General features: G+C 41.4%; 2 protein-coding genes across 2 annotated transcripts in view; one reads left to right on the forward strand and one right to left on the reverse strand.

Moving 5' to 3' along the window:
• ANGPTL3 (angiopoietin-like 3) overlaps window positions 1-5,626 on the forward strand; it is an 8,577-nt gene extending 2,951 nt beyond the window's left edge. Inside the window, exons 4-7 of the mRNA XM_010137082.1 lie at window positions 367-480; window positions 2,065-2,160; window positions 4,005-4,277; window positions 5,375-5,626. Of these exons, the coding sequence (XP_010135384.1) occupies window positions 367-480; window positions 2,065-2,160; window positions 4,005-4,277; window positions 5,375-5,556 (665 nt within the window). The 3' untranslated portion in view covers window positions 5,557-5,626. The remainder of the gene's footprint in view (window positions 1-366; window positions 481-2,064; window positions 2,161-4,004; window positions 4,278-5,374) is intronic.
• The window catches only part of DOCK7 (dedicator of cytokinesis 7), a gene marked incomplete at its 5' end in the record, with an annotated part of 82,239 nt that overhangs the window by 56,080 nt on the left and 12,362 nt on the right, over window positions 1-13,797 (reverse strand). The window contains 4 exons of the mRNA XM_010137083.1: window positions 7,719-7,881; window positions 9,374-9,467; window positions 11,600-11,742; window positions 12,393-12,558. Coding sequence (XP_010135385.1) covers window positions 7,719-7,881; window positions 9,374-9,467; window positions 11,600-11,742; window positions 12,393-12,558 — 566 coding nt within the window. The remainder of the gene's footprint in view (window positions 1-7,718; window positions 7,882-9,373; window positions 9,468-11,599; window positions 11,743-12,392; window positions 12,559-13,797) is intronic.

A 13,797-nucleotide genomic window follows, 5' to 3' on the forward strand; every position in this document is an offset into this window, starting at 1 on the left:
AAGAGCTTTCTTTAAGGTTGAAAGGCATTTTTGAACTGCAGCAATGGGAATGGTATTTACTGGGAACTTTACAAGGGGCAGGAAAGTCTCTTTGCCAGTCTGGTCTTCGGCCTTACAAACCTTCCAAAATTATCTAAATTGAAACCTTAAAAAATACAGGTGGTCCAACCTATCTACAGCTTGTACCACCAAGTCCAAAGCAGTTTTGGCCATGTCATGAAATTCCTTCTAAAATAAAGCTATCAAAAAGATAGTTTGATTTTTTGTTTTGGCTCTATCCCATATGGGAATTCAAGTTACGAAGCTGGATTAAAACCTCCCCCATCCAACCCAGGATCTGTAGTTGTCTGCTGTTTGCCTTCCTAGGTGCCGCTCCTGACTGCACTGCTCTTTATAACAGCGGCAGGCGGACCAGTGGTGTTTACACTATTAAGCCCAACGGCTCAGAAGCTTTCGAGGTCTACTGTGAAATGAAACTTGGTAAGACAGCTGTGCTAGCAACAGCCTAATTTTCACATTAGTTTCTTATAAGCCAAGTAACTGTGCTTCATCCCAAAGTACACAAAAACTTACCATAATTTATGTATTTATGTATCCACTTGAATTCTCTTACTGGCCTGTCTGTGCTCTAGACTCAGGTTTCCGATACCCTGAAGTCTCAACACTCTCTCATTCTTTACTCACCTCCCATTATACCGATGACAGGACTTTCAATCATGTGAAAATGATTGAAATTCAAGTGAATTTATTGAAAATTGTATTTAATTGAATTAATTGAAAATTAATTAAAATTAATCTTTTTAAAAAGAGCAGGATCCTTTAGCTATAGATAATGAAAATGGCAATTATAAGTGCCATTATATCCCACCCATTAATACCTTTTCCAAATAAAAGCAAACAGTAAATACCTAGCAAAATTAGTAAAATTTTGTTTCACTAACAAGGGTTATTGCTTGAGGTTTATATGTACTAAACCAGCTGAAAGAGGTGAGTCCTGGAGGCAGGATTCCTGTATCATGTTTGAGTGAGACAGTAGCTACGTATCACACACATCCAGAACGGGCACGGACCAGAACGTGCAGCACCTGCCTAAGCTCTATCTTTGGAAGGAACCCTCTGCCTGTTCCTTTTGACATGACCCAGAGATCACACGTCTTTTGGGCAGTTCACAGTTTCCTGTTTTTTTTCACCCTGTAACGCAGCATCCTGCAGCACTGCTCTGCGCATCCTGCCCAGCCTCCCCGCACAGCCCCTTCGCCACGGCTAGCGGGAGAACCTGGGAACACACTGGCAGGGCCAGGTCATTCGTTTGGATGTGTAAACAGGACAGCACAGGGTTGCCCTGTGCAAAACACTCCTTTGCTTACATTTAAACTGGTGAAACTGGTAAAACAAGGGTGTCATGACCTGGTCAGGAGAAAGTCCCCGCTGCAGCCCTAGAGTGGACACAGGCTCCAACACCTCCTACCTTCCATGCAGCTGCAGTCCCAGAAATCAAGCTCTCAGTAGATGGAGTCTGATAATGCAAGCAAATGTCTGGAACATTTCATCTCTCTTTTTTACTATTTTCTCTTTTTGTACTTCTCAGCCTTCATAAACAAATGAAACCCAGCTAAGGCAGCTTAACAAAGAAAATTCAGTGAGCTGAGTGATCACAAGTGTGACAGAGGACACTCGAACAGTCCCGTGTCCTCTTCAGCTGTGCTCACTTGAATTTTTTTCATGAAGATTTAGGCCAGCTCATTCTACCTCAAAACTGGAGCACCCAAGAGCACACTCATAGGCAGTTAATAAGGCCAAGGCCAAGAGCATCTGCTCTCCTGACAGCCGAGAGGCTGCTCAGCTCAGTATACATGCACTCGGGTCTGTGGCAAAATGAAGAGTAAGCAGGATTCTATGGAGCCACCTTCAATGCAAACCCATTTCTTCACTGTGGTGGAGAGCAAGCCACAGCAGTGTAGTCTGGAGGTCAGCAGCTCATGGTCTCAGTTACTTTTCATCTTCCCTCTAGTGCTTTAAACGCTTAAGCCAGGCTTGTGACTTGTTTCCCCTTTGCATTTGCAGGCAGTTCCTGGACTGTAATCCAGAACAGAGTGAATGGGTCGCTAGATTTCAACCAAACCTGGGATGCCTATGTGAACGGTTTTGGTGACCTCCACGGTAAAAATGCTTTTTCTTGTGTCTTTTCTTTCTATCAGTTGATTTGAGAAGCTGAATCTTCTTACTGAAAGGTGTTCACATGAGAGCAGACAAAACCTGCCATCAAATCCGAACACCTAACCTCATCAGTAGAACACCAGAAAGGGTTTACCAGGAAACAAAACTCAGTAAAATTCTCAAGATGCACTTTCAAATGCGAATTTCAAAACTTTTGCTAAATCAAGACCAGACTGGTTTAAACACTATTTTAATTATTGAGATTTTACTATTCATTAAAGCACCTCCCAAAGCCTTTAAAACATACACAAAACCAAAACCTCACCAAGTTGCTGTTACTACTTTCTCTCAATCTTTTTGCAGTCCTCTTTCTCGTAAAACTGCCACACAATTTTTACCAACCTCAAGAGAGCTCGAGGTTGCGTGTGCTCCCCTGCACGAACACCTCCAGCTTCTCCGTGCAGTGCCAAATCCACTCCGTGGCTGGACAGGCTGAGGAAATACCCACATTCCTCTGTTAATCATCAACTCCAAAGAATCTGCAGCACCAAGTACTGCCCAACAGCCTCACCATACAGAATATTTTCCCTATTTTTTCCATACAATCAGATGAGTCTATTTTTATTTAGAAAATATTTTTACTTTGTAGGCAGAGCACAGATCAAAACCTCACCGTGGGCAGCAATATTGACTTCCACTTCTTTTACAATAAAGAGCTGCTATATACTAAATTTTCCCACGTTTTGGGAGAGCAGCTCACAACTGAGGCAGACTTTTACCCATGCAGTTTGCCTGATCATACTGAATGCTGCAGGTGCTCCTTGATTGGTCTCAAATACACCACACCAATACGAAGCCACATCTTTTCAGTACGGGAAAGATTTTGCACCGCTCTCAGCACCGTCCTACTCAGTTCCGTGCTGCATATTCTAAGGTGATAAAACATAACAGGCTACTGCTCCTCACCTGTAAACTGCGGGAGTATTTTACTCGACCATCTTGTCTTCTCTTGCTGTAAATGCCACCAACACGTACTGCACTCACATTCAGCCACGCTTTCTACATGTGGCAGCTGCCTATTGAGCACTGATCCAGCGGCACTGATAATAAGCGGCTCAATGAATATAATTTATGAAACTAATTAAACTAATTATCAAGAATTCTAGCAAAAGGAAAATGCTGAAATTAAATTCACTTTGTACAGAAGGGTACCAAAAGCTCAGTTTAGCTCTGCAACTCCTTCCTTTACATAGATACCAATTGCAATTAGGTTTTATGTATGTCATTCGCTTCATTTGTCACACAGTTCCAATTATGCGTGTTTTAAATGTCTTGAGCTCCCTCTCAGAGTTTCACAGGAGGTGGGAAAGTTAAGAGAGAATATCTCTTGCTTTTATTGATCACTGATGGGCAATTAAGAAGAGGTAAACAAAAAGAATGTAGTGGAAGACCTCTGAAAAGATCAACAGTCCCCAAGACTCATATTATTGATTTAATTAAAGCAATTAATAAATCCTTTTAAATACTGTATTTGCACACATACTACCCACAGGTTACCTGCAAAAACAAATGCAACAGCAGTGTGAGTGATATGGGGGGTTAGGGAAAGTTTACCACATAACCCCTTCCCCACTAACTCTCTGCCCAGTGACTTCTGTCCCCTAATCCTCACCTCTGACATCTCTCGATTCTGACAATCCGCAGTTTATTTGAACACCTATTTTCACGTACTGGGATTTTAAAGGTGAATGAGCTATCTGAGGAATGGGTTAGAGATCTGAGAAACACGGGAAGTGGCTTCACCCCTAGTTCCATATTAACAGCGTCTATTTACCACAACTTTGCAGAGGAATTCTGGCTGGGCCTGAACAAGACCTATTCCATAACTAAACAAGGGAACTACATCTTACGGATCGAGCTGCAGGACTGGAAGGATAACAAACGTTACATCCAGTACGCATTCACCTTGGGAGGCCCTGACACAGACTACACGCTCCAGCTCTCGCGAATCTCTGGGAGCATCCCCAACGCCCTGCCAGAGCAGACAGAACTGAGGTTCTCCACTGCAGACCGTGACACAGACATAATCAATGACCTCAACTGTCCAGAAAACTACCTAGGTATCATTAACATGGGAGTTTCTTTTGTGACGTGAAAGATAGCAACATGCTTTAGGAGGTAGTAACTGACATTATACATATGGCTTTAAATACAGAAAAGGGAGGGCAGCATCATCCTTCTGGAGTGGCAGCCCTAGGTCAGATTGTTTAATCTCTCCTTAAAAAAAAAGAAAAGACAAACTGACTCTTGGCTCCGTCTGCACTACAAAGCGGAAGCTAAGAGTGATGGAGAGTTTCCATACAAAGGGAGGCTAAAGCTGCCAAGTCTACACACTGTAATCGCTCTCAAAAGAGCACAAGAAATGCAAGGCTGAAGACATTTATTCTTAATTTGGTTAAAGGATTCCTGATTCTTTGATTTTATGAAGCTTTTATGTTTTGCCAGTTTACAGCAAAAAGCAAACAATTGAAAAAGCAATTAATGATTGAACGGCAGGAAACAGAATTGCCCCCAGACACCTGCTTCATGCAACAGACATTTTGTACGGCGTTCTAGCCTTGAAAATTGTTGGTGTCTGAACCAATGCCAAGGGCGCTACTCAGCTCTGGTGACCATAAAGCACATGGTCAATGACTTCCAAAGAGCTAAAGTTCCAATTTTAGCACAGAATCACTGCCAGTCCTTTGCAAGCAGAACTGGGTTTACAATTTAACCTCGTGGTCAAGGACAACAGCCAATTAAAAAAAGAGAATTTCTTTACTAAAGGCTCTTCAGCCTTCTGTAGATGCAAAGACTGAACTGTTTGTACCTGAGGAATGTGTCAGTAAATCACAAGGTCAGTTGAATAGGGTCACAGGAAATAGGAAAGTGTGGAGCTAACTTTGCAAGTGTCCCATTTGCGTGTGCAGTTTTCTATGCACAAAAGCAGACAATAACGGGGAGCACAACATCTTCCTGTTGGCCCTCAACTTGCAAGTGTAAGTGGGACTATGTACAAGCACCAGTTCATTTGGGTATACTGGGTAATTGTCACTTTTGCTGGAACTGGCCTAAAGAAGATTTACGTTGTAATCGGGAGCTGTTCACTTGTGTTAGGGTTAGCACAATGTGTTAGGGTACAACTGACGGGAACTGACTTCACAATATCTTTCCTTAGGAGGCTGGTGGCACATTGACTGTGAGGAAACCAATCTTAATGGGAAATACGTCACACCAAGGTCAAGAGGAAGACTAGACCAAAGAAAAGGCTTGTACTGGAAGCCTAAGAAAGGAAGATACTACTTGCTCAGGTCAACCAAAATAATGATACACCCAACAGATTTAAAAAGTTTTGACTGAATGCTCCACCTAACTCATTTTAATTAGAACATATACACGTAACATAACCACATCAAAGAAGTTCATGTTACGTTTAATAGCAAGTGCATGTCTAAATCCATACACTGCATGGAGTCTTCTCCCATACATAAACCTGAGGTGTTAGCAATGGTCTTACAGTATGTCTGGTGAGTATTCCCATTCCCTCTCGCACCAATATCAACATGCAGTAACTTTCATGGAGCTTCTGCCTCCCCAGGATGAAACTCAAATGCCAAGGAATTATCCGCCTACTCACATACTAAATAATATTGCTTGGGGGAATGGGTTTTCAGACTGTTGCATTTGTTTCTGGTTTGTGTAGTAGGGAGAACAAAAAGTGTTTCAGTAAATGAAGGGCTGGCAAAACGCTACAGAAGACATATAGGTATTAATCTATGGGGGAAAAGAGAAATTTTGTTTTGTAAAGTAGCTAATCTGATGTTTGGTTCATGTTACTGTTATGGAATGTGTCTATGAGCAAATGAAAGATGGGTGACTCCCCATTTTAGGGTTCTGTGTATTTCCAGACAGATTTTCAACAGCATAGCCCGGGTCACTCTTCGCTGAAGCACTGTACTCACGCAGCTATCGATGTGCACACACACATCAAGGAAGGCAGAGCACAGGCTTAACCTTTTAGGTACCTCACTTTGAAGAATAACTAGAGAACTATGTTTTCTTACTGGAAGGTAGAGCTAAGCTTCAAAGCTTACTGAAATGAGTAAGAGATCTTTTCTTCTCATTTGAGCCTTCCCTTTGCAAGCTCTCAGTACACGTAACTAAGAAATCAAACAAGAGACCAAGCAGGCATATCACAAAACACCTTTCACAGAGAACAAGTTGCCTGTGGGGCAGCTCCAGTGGAGCCAGATACCAAGCAATGAACCCTGCAGGCACAACCTACGTGCCAGTGTTGGTCCTGCTCCTGAGAAGACATTCACATCTCTTCAACTTCAGCTGCAGAACATCGTACGGCAGAAATTACTGACACACTTGTGGGTGGCCAGCCATGGAAGTGCTGACTGACGAAGACCCCAATTCTGCAGTTACACTGAGTCATATTGACTTGTAGAGCTTACCTGGTGCTTGTACAGGACAGATTTTTTATCTCAACATTTGCAACGTACAGGAAATGGTTTAAATTGCAATTTGTTCAGAGTGAAACAACTGTGAAGAGAATGTGCTAATTACAGAAAAACTGAAAGAATACTTTTACTTCTCATGGATTTATTACAAAGAAGAGAACACAGAGTGCTGCTTATTTGTACTGATGTATTATAATGTTTAATTACCTGTCCAACCTCTAAAATAAACGAATAAACAATAAATAAATCTTTTGAAAATAAATGAGAAACGGCAATCGACCAAACTCATTCTTGTAAGCTTTGTTTTATAAAAACCTGTTTGCATTTTTCTAACTTTTACAACAAGTTAGGGATTTGCTGAGTAAGTTGGTGAAATTACTCAGCTGAAGCTGACAATTCCACTTAGATGTGTAATATCTTCAAAGATACCGTGAAAAAGCTTTCAGTGAATAGGAGTACGGAATGAAAAGAAATCTGCTCCCTGCTGGGCTTACATGTAGAAAGGCTATTGTTTTCCAGAAAGGTTATTGTTTTCCAAGATACTTTAGAGAGATTTCTTATTTTCCAGATCTTCAGATCTTTTTTTCAAGCATTGTAAACAAAGATATTAAATCGAAATGGAAATATGAACGAAGGGATTATGCATTTTCTTCACTGATAATTTAAAGAAGAAGTAATTCATTGGAAAGACTTTTTTTAAGAAAAAAGTAACTGAAGTGTCAGAAATTAATAAAAACAGCAAGAGAATTATGACTTTAGCAGATAAAGAAAAAAACCTACATAAAACTGAAAAGAATTCAACTAAATTTCGCTGTCAGGTTTGGGAAATTGAGAAACCTCCCCGACATTCCTGTACATAGCCAAGCTTTATGCAAACACATTTGTCCCTTAACAACTGTGTATTTTCTGCTGTGTCAGGCTGGACCCTTTTGGTGCCTCTGGCACAGAAGATCTACTGATACAGCAAATTTTGCAATGAGCCAGATGATAAGGTAGGGATTTTGAGACTTGCCAGTCTTAGGCCCTGAAATGTGAAACATATTTCAAAACTCTAACCTGTAGGTGGTATTTGGAACGTAGACATCCCTGGCAGGAAACTCCAGGATTTCTCTTGTAGGTCTGACTCTGCTGTCTGGGTAAAGTTTGACTTGCAGCAACTCTGGAGTTAAACAGTAATGGGGGTTCTCTGGAGCTGGAGATATGTCTATCTTTAATTGAGCTGTAAGAAGAAAATTATTTTATTACAATAAATAGAAGTTAATTTAAATCAAAATGCATATTCACACTTTGTTTCTTCAGTTAATACCCCACATAGTAATTTCATAAAGAAACAAATTATAAATCACAGCCAATGGGGATTTGCTAAAAACAAATAACAGTGAATCAAATGGATGTTTGGGGCAACCAGGGTACCAGAGAGTAAGAACCAACAGAAAAGATGTATCTTACCAAGTCCCAAATGCTATTCTCGTAGGGAAGCTGGGGAAATAGTCTAGATAATGCTACAGAGATGTCTAATGATCGTTAAAAACAAGAAACAAAGCCTCATCAGGCATCTGGCCTATCAACCTGGACGTTTCAAACATCAAATTGCTAAAAGCTGATCTGCATCAAGATTATTGGATATGTCCCTTAGCACGTCAGCTGACAGTGCTGACAGCACTTCTATTGTTGGTGGATGGCACTGAGGCTGGAATGGTTATAAAAATTTGGGACTTGAGAGTTGGAGAAATGACATCGGATGACTAAGGAGAAACATAAGAAGGAGCAAAGGATTTGCACTAAGGAGGAGAAGCCAAACATACAAACATTAAAAGAAATAATAATAATTGGCATGGATTGACTCTGTAGAAAAGGGCTCGGTGACAGCAGTGACTATAAGCCAACAGCCAGGAGAAAGCTACAGCCATTCTCATATACATTAGTACAGTGTCTGTGTAAAACATTCAAGACAAACTTGACTGCTTTCCCTGGCATGAGGTCTTAGGAGGAGCAGCATAATCCGCTTAGAGCGCCATGCTTGAAGAAAAGGATGGACAGATGGAAGAAATTCTAGCAGAGAGTAACAGGCAATTTAAAAATCAAAGCCTCTGAGGAAGAGTTGAAAAAAACCTGCGATTGGTTAGGCTACAAAACAAAGGCCAGTAAGGGTGAACCAGTATTCAAGTACTCTAGAGGTTGTGCTAACTGCTCTGAGGGCACGATAGACCACAGTCAGATTAATTTGCTGCAAGATAATTTTGCAAAGTTTTCTTAATACCTAACCTCACTACAAGGACAGCTGAGTGCAGGCGGAGATGATCTGAGGAAGCAGTAGGATTGTTGTCACTGGAGATTTTTTAGGAGCAGGTTAAGTAAATATTGTCAGAAATAGCACAGGTCAGGGACCAGCCATGTTTCACTGCCCAGGTGCCAGGTTTTATTTCCCTTCCACAAACAGAGGTGGAGTCTGTCCCTATTGACCAAGTGGGAGCCAGCAGAGAGATCTCCTCTCAGCTGGAGAGTGGTATTTTACTCAGACTCCTCAGCCCCCGCTGGGTTTAGGGCTTTGGGGTTTGCATCCTCTCCTCACAGATACTACTCTCAGCGTGACAGCAGCTGCACGTGCACACCTACCAGTGAAAAATCTGCCTCAAAGGAACTGGGGGGCAACTGGGAAGGACTGACCAAATACCTGAGCACACATGAGCCAAAGAGATCTCACTCAATACCTGTGATAGGTCTCAACCTCCGTAACACTGATGATGGCCGTCTCATGTCAGCAAGGAACTTGTACAAATCTTCATCGCTCAGGCGATCGCCCTCCTGTTGGGTGTTGGAAAGAAAACTGTTATCTACACGACCTTTCCAGACTGCAAGAGAACAAGTAAACCATCTAATTCTGCAGCCTCTGTCCTCTGGTGTCAAAATGTACCTTCCCAGAACAAGGTGTTAACATTAACATGCTAAATTACAGTTCATTTCTCCATCCTTTTTCCTTATTAATCACCATGACAGCTGCAGGAACTTCTCATTGAAAACCTCTTCTCTCCCCATTAATATTATCTTTTTCAAAACTGAAAATGGCTGTTAAAAGACTTCCCCAAAATATCCAATTTTTAGCAAGTGTAATAATTTGAAAAAGTATCCGTCATTCAGGTAGTGATCTTCATTCCTTCTCTGCCTTCTCTTCGGTGTGAGCCTTAAAGAACCTTCCTTTTCAGGAGAAGTGTTAAGAAACGGTGGGAAGTGGAAGGAGTCTGTTGTCGGTCTTCCTTGTGCCACATTCTAGGAGCTCAGAACTTTGTTGATTTTGGAAACACTATCTAACGATCCAAAAGTCTGATAATAAAGGTAATAAATCACAATATGTAAAAAGAAGCAAACAGGAGAAAAACGCTGGGTAGTACTCAATTAATTGTACCTGACAGGAAAAAAGGAACATAAAAGTTTCTGATTTTCCTGTATCTTAAATCGACATTCAGCATTTTTTAAAGGACAAATTAAAAAGCAAGCTGTTTCAAAGCTGTCAAGTAGAAACAACCTCGACCAAGTAAATAAAGATACGCTTTTGTAAGACAACTGAGTGAGTGACCAGGTTGGAACTGGTGCGTAGTATGAACAGGCTGCAGAACATGGTCAGCGGAATAGCTGCAATAGCGATGTTGCAACGCTTTTTTCTTCTTACTTTCTATGTTTTGGGTTAATATGTTACAGAACTGAATTTTATTAACACCTCAAGTTAAAGGAACTTCCTGTGCTGTTCAGTGCCACTTTGCGAAACCCAAGAGATACCGTTTAGAGAGCCCGGTTTCAGCCATGGGTTTCATGAAGGTACAGAGCACCAGAGGCATGAGTCATCCTCCACTTACATCGCTTCCACCAGTAAAACTTGATGCCCTCGATGACACTTCTCCTTATTTACACAGACTCTGGATGGCTGCCCACAGTGAAAGTGGCACATAACCAAAACAGAGAGGGAAAAAAAACCCCAAACATCAGATCCAAACCAATTTTCAATATAGAGAATCTAAATCTTTGTGTTCCCAATGATCAAGAAACCAGTCCAAAAAATACCTGGTTGTACGCTATTAAATCCCTTCTTTATACACAAAGGTGACATTTTAATAACAATTTTCCTTAACCAGCTGTGGCATTAAGCAAATCTCAGTGAAAAATTAATGAATTGAGACCATTTCCTAAGCTTGACTAAAAATTTCATTTCACTTAATCACGTTTTCTACTGCTTCTCAGGACAATCCCAAGCTCTGGCTAAGAAGAGCTGCCACTCAGCAAAGCAGCATCAGAAGTGAAATGCTTTGTCTTCTCTGGTATCTCTGGACGTGTCCAAGGAACTGATGCCAACCTGAAATGACACCGATGAGCCTGGTTCTGAGCTTGCTGATGTTTCCATGGGATTGACTATCACCCAATGAACCAAAGGAGTCAACTGACCATCGTGATACTGGCTACGCAACTTCTGAGACTAGGACAAATATCTGGAAAACTTTTTGGCACATACTAACTCAAAGAAGTTATCCTTGATTTTTGAGAACCTTCTCCTACAAGCATTTTTCCAAATATGGACCAGGCAGGGATTTTTCTAACGCACAATAGAAAAATCTGGAGCAAAATAAACTAGTGTTGTTCTGGGGAGACCCAGTTCTATTAGCTGGAGTAGTTATGTCATTGTGCCACAATGATGCTTCATCATTCAAGTCAAACCAGTTAATTTCTAATTCCATAATGCAATTACTCACAACCCACCCATCGACTGTGGACCCACTGCTGATGGAACAAGCATGTGATATAATAAACCCGCTGTAACTGTTCCAAGATGTGCTGTGAGCAGAGAACGGCATTGAAAGCACCACAAATTAATAATTCGGGTCTAAACCAAGTGATGAAATCGTTCTGTTTAAGGAGCAACTCCTTAATGAGGTAGTTTCATACAATACCTGTTTAAAGAAGTTTGTCACTGTCAGAGTAGCCGGTCTAAAACTGGTCAAATTGCAAGCCTCGTCCCCACTTGTGGTTCTCTCTAATGAACGTCTCCCAACAATACTGGAATTCCGTCTCTCTGACCACGATCCCTTACGTTCTTCAAAAAATAAAAATGAGGGAGGAATTAAGAAAAAAAAAAAAGAAAAACAACAGTCCGAGCCTACTTTTGTTCCAACCAGAATTTTCTACCCAAGAAGATAGGTGCTGCGGTGGGAAATTATGCAATAAGCGTGATAGAAGAGGTGGTTATGCTAAGACAATCACACTCCTGAGGCATCAGAGGCTGTGAAGCACAGCTCACTACTCCTGCTCCTCTCACAGCAACCTCAGCCCAGCACCTTACTGCTAATATAAAAGTCTTTATCGTGTGGAGATTTATGTATTTCTCTTGCTCTGAAAGATGATGAAGTTGGCAGTTTTGGGGATGCTGAAGAGCAGTTTCAGATGAGCTATGTGGTTCACAAAGATTAATCCACTCCTTCGGAAAAATGCTCATCGGCCTGTAACGCTCTCTCAGTCTTAGAAGCCTGGTTTTAAATAATATAACAGATGGTTTGCTTGTAAAATCTTTGAAAGATAAATCCATTTGTTATCATGGACTTTTCCGTTTTATTTCAACCATGACCCAAGACTGTCAGATGGCCGAGGAGGAGGAAAGCAGTAAGAGGAGCAATGGCAGCTACAGGTATGAACCAAGACTTGGGTCAGCTCTGGATTTGTCCCTCACGCGGATGCCAGATACCGTACCTCCTGTGCCAACTTCTACTTCCGTGGAATCCCTTTCCAAGCTCCCGGCGCTGCTCACAATGTTCATTAAATGAATGGCTGTCCAGGCAAAAGGCATTCGATACTTGCCTAGTCTTTGGCAAAACTGTTCTGCCTGGCACTTCAGTTTTTCCAACTTTTCCTTATTCTGTGAAGAAAATAGTCAACCCAAGAAATTGAAAGGAGAGGAATAGGAACAAAGGTTCACTAAGTGCTATGCAAACAGATTACTGCTTCACAAAGCTGCCATCAGTACCAGACACAGGACAGCCAACGCTCAGAGCAGCTGGCTTCATGCTCTCAAGCCTCCCAAAGAGCCTGTGAAACCCCAGCGAGCTCCTCTGCCCTTTCATGAAAAGCTGATGAAGTCTGAAATGGCCTTTCTTAACGTGATTTTATGCAGCAGGTGCTCAGATCATCTGGAGTTGCATGAAAAACTGAAAACATTCCCCAAACACTCATTTTGTTGAGGGGGAAAAAAGGAGTAAGAGGGGATTCTTCCCTCTTCTTCCCTTACTTTTTTTACTCTCTTTTTCCCTTACTTCTTCCCTCTTCTTCCCTTACTTTTTTTACTCTCTTTTTCCCTTACTTCTTCCCTCTTCTTCCCTTACTTTTTTTACTCTCTTTTTCCCTTACTTCTTCCCTCTTCTTCCCTTACTTTTTTTACTCTTTTTCCCTTACTTCTTCCCTCTTGCAAATTAAAGAGCACTTTCTTGCTTTAGAAAGGTTGTTACCTACAGGCCTTTAAGAAGTCCCTAGATAGGGGGATGTTTACAACAGAGAGCCCTGTTGCTCACACTCTTCTAGTGCAGGACGTGCTTATGCACCTTGCTGGGAAAGACATCTTGAAAAAAATCACCTTTTCATCTACATTCCCAAGCACCCTGCAAATCCAAGTCCCAAATTTCACTTACGCATGTGTCAACTTACTGATCACAGGAAACGGAGGGTTTTTACTTTTTTTTTTTTCTATATATACTTGAGGTGAAAAATACCCTTTTTTTCATACTGTGGTGCAGTGATATAAGGACGAAGATAAACAAAAAATGTTAATTTCTTCAGCTAAAAGTATCTTAGAACTTCGGGAAGGCAAAACTTTGTTAGAGTTTGATTGTAACTAACAAATAAACATCCCAGCCCCTTTGAAAGAAGGCTCTGATCACAGGAAGGGCTGGCCCCTCTGTTTTGCTCTTCATCCAATCCCCACTATTTCCCTTTGATCTTCACATGGTTCAACCCAACTGAACAAGAACCATTTCTGAGACTCAAAAGGAGTCACAGACGGAAAGACAAAGAATCAGTCCTATTGGGACAGGTCCATGCAATCCACTGCGCTTTGAAATACCCAGACTTTACTACACAGGACAATGACCAAATTGATGGCAGC

The sequence above is a fragment of the Buceros rhinoceros genome, unplaced genomic scaffold (assembly GCF_000710305.1).
Source record: "Buceros rhinoceros silvestris isolate BGI_N320 unplaced genomic scaffold, ASM71030v1 scaffold4165, whole genome shotgun sequence".
Classification (NCBI taxonomy): domain Eukaryota; kingdom Metazoa; phylum Chordata; class Aves; order Bucerotiformes; family Bucerotidae; genus Buceros; species Buceros rhinoceros.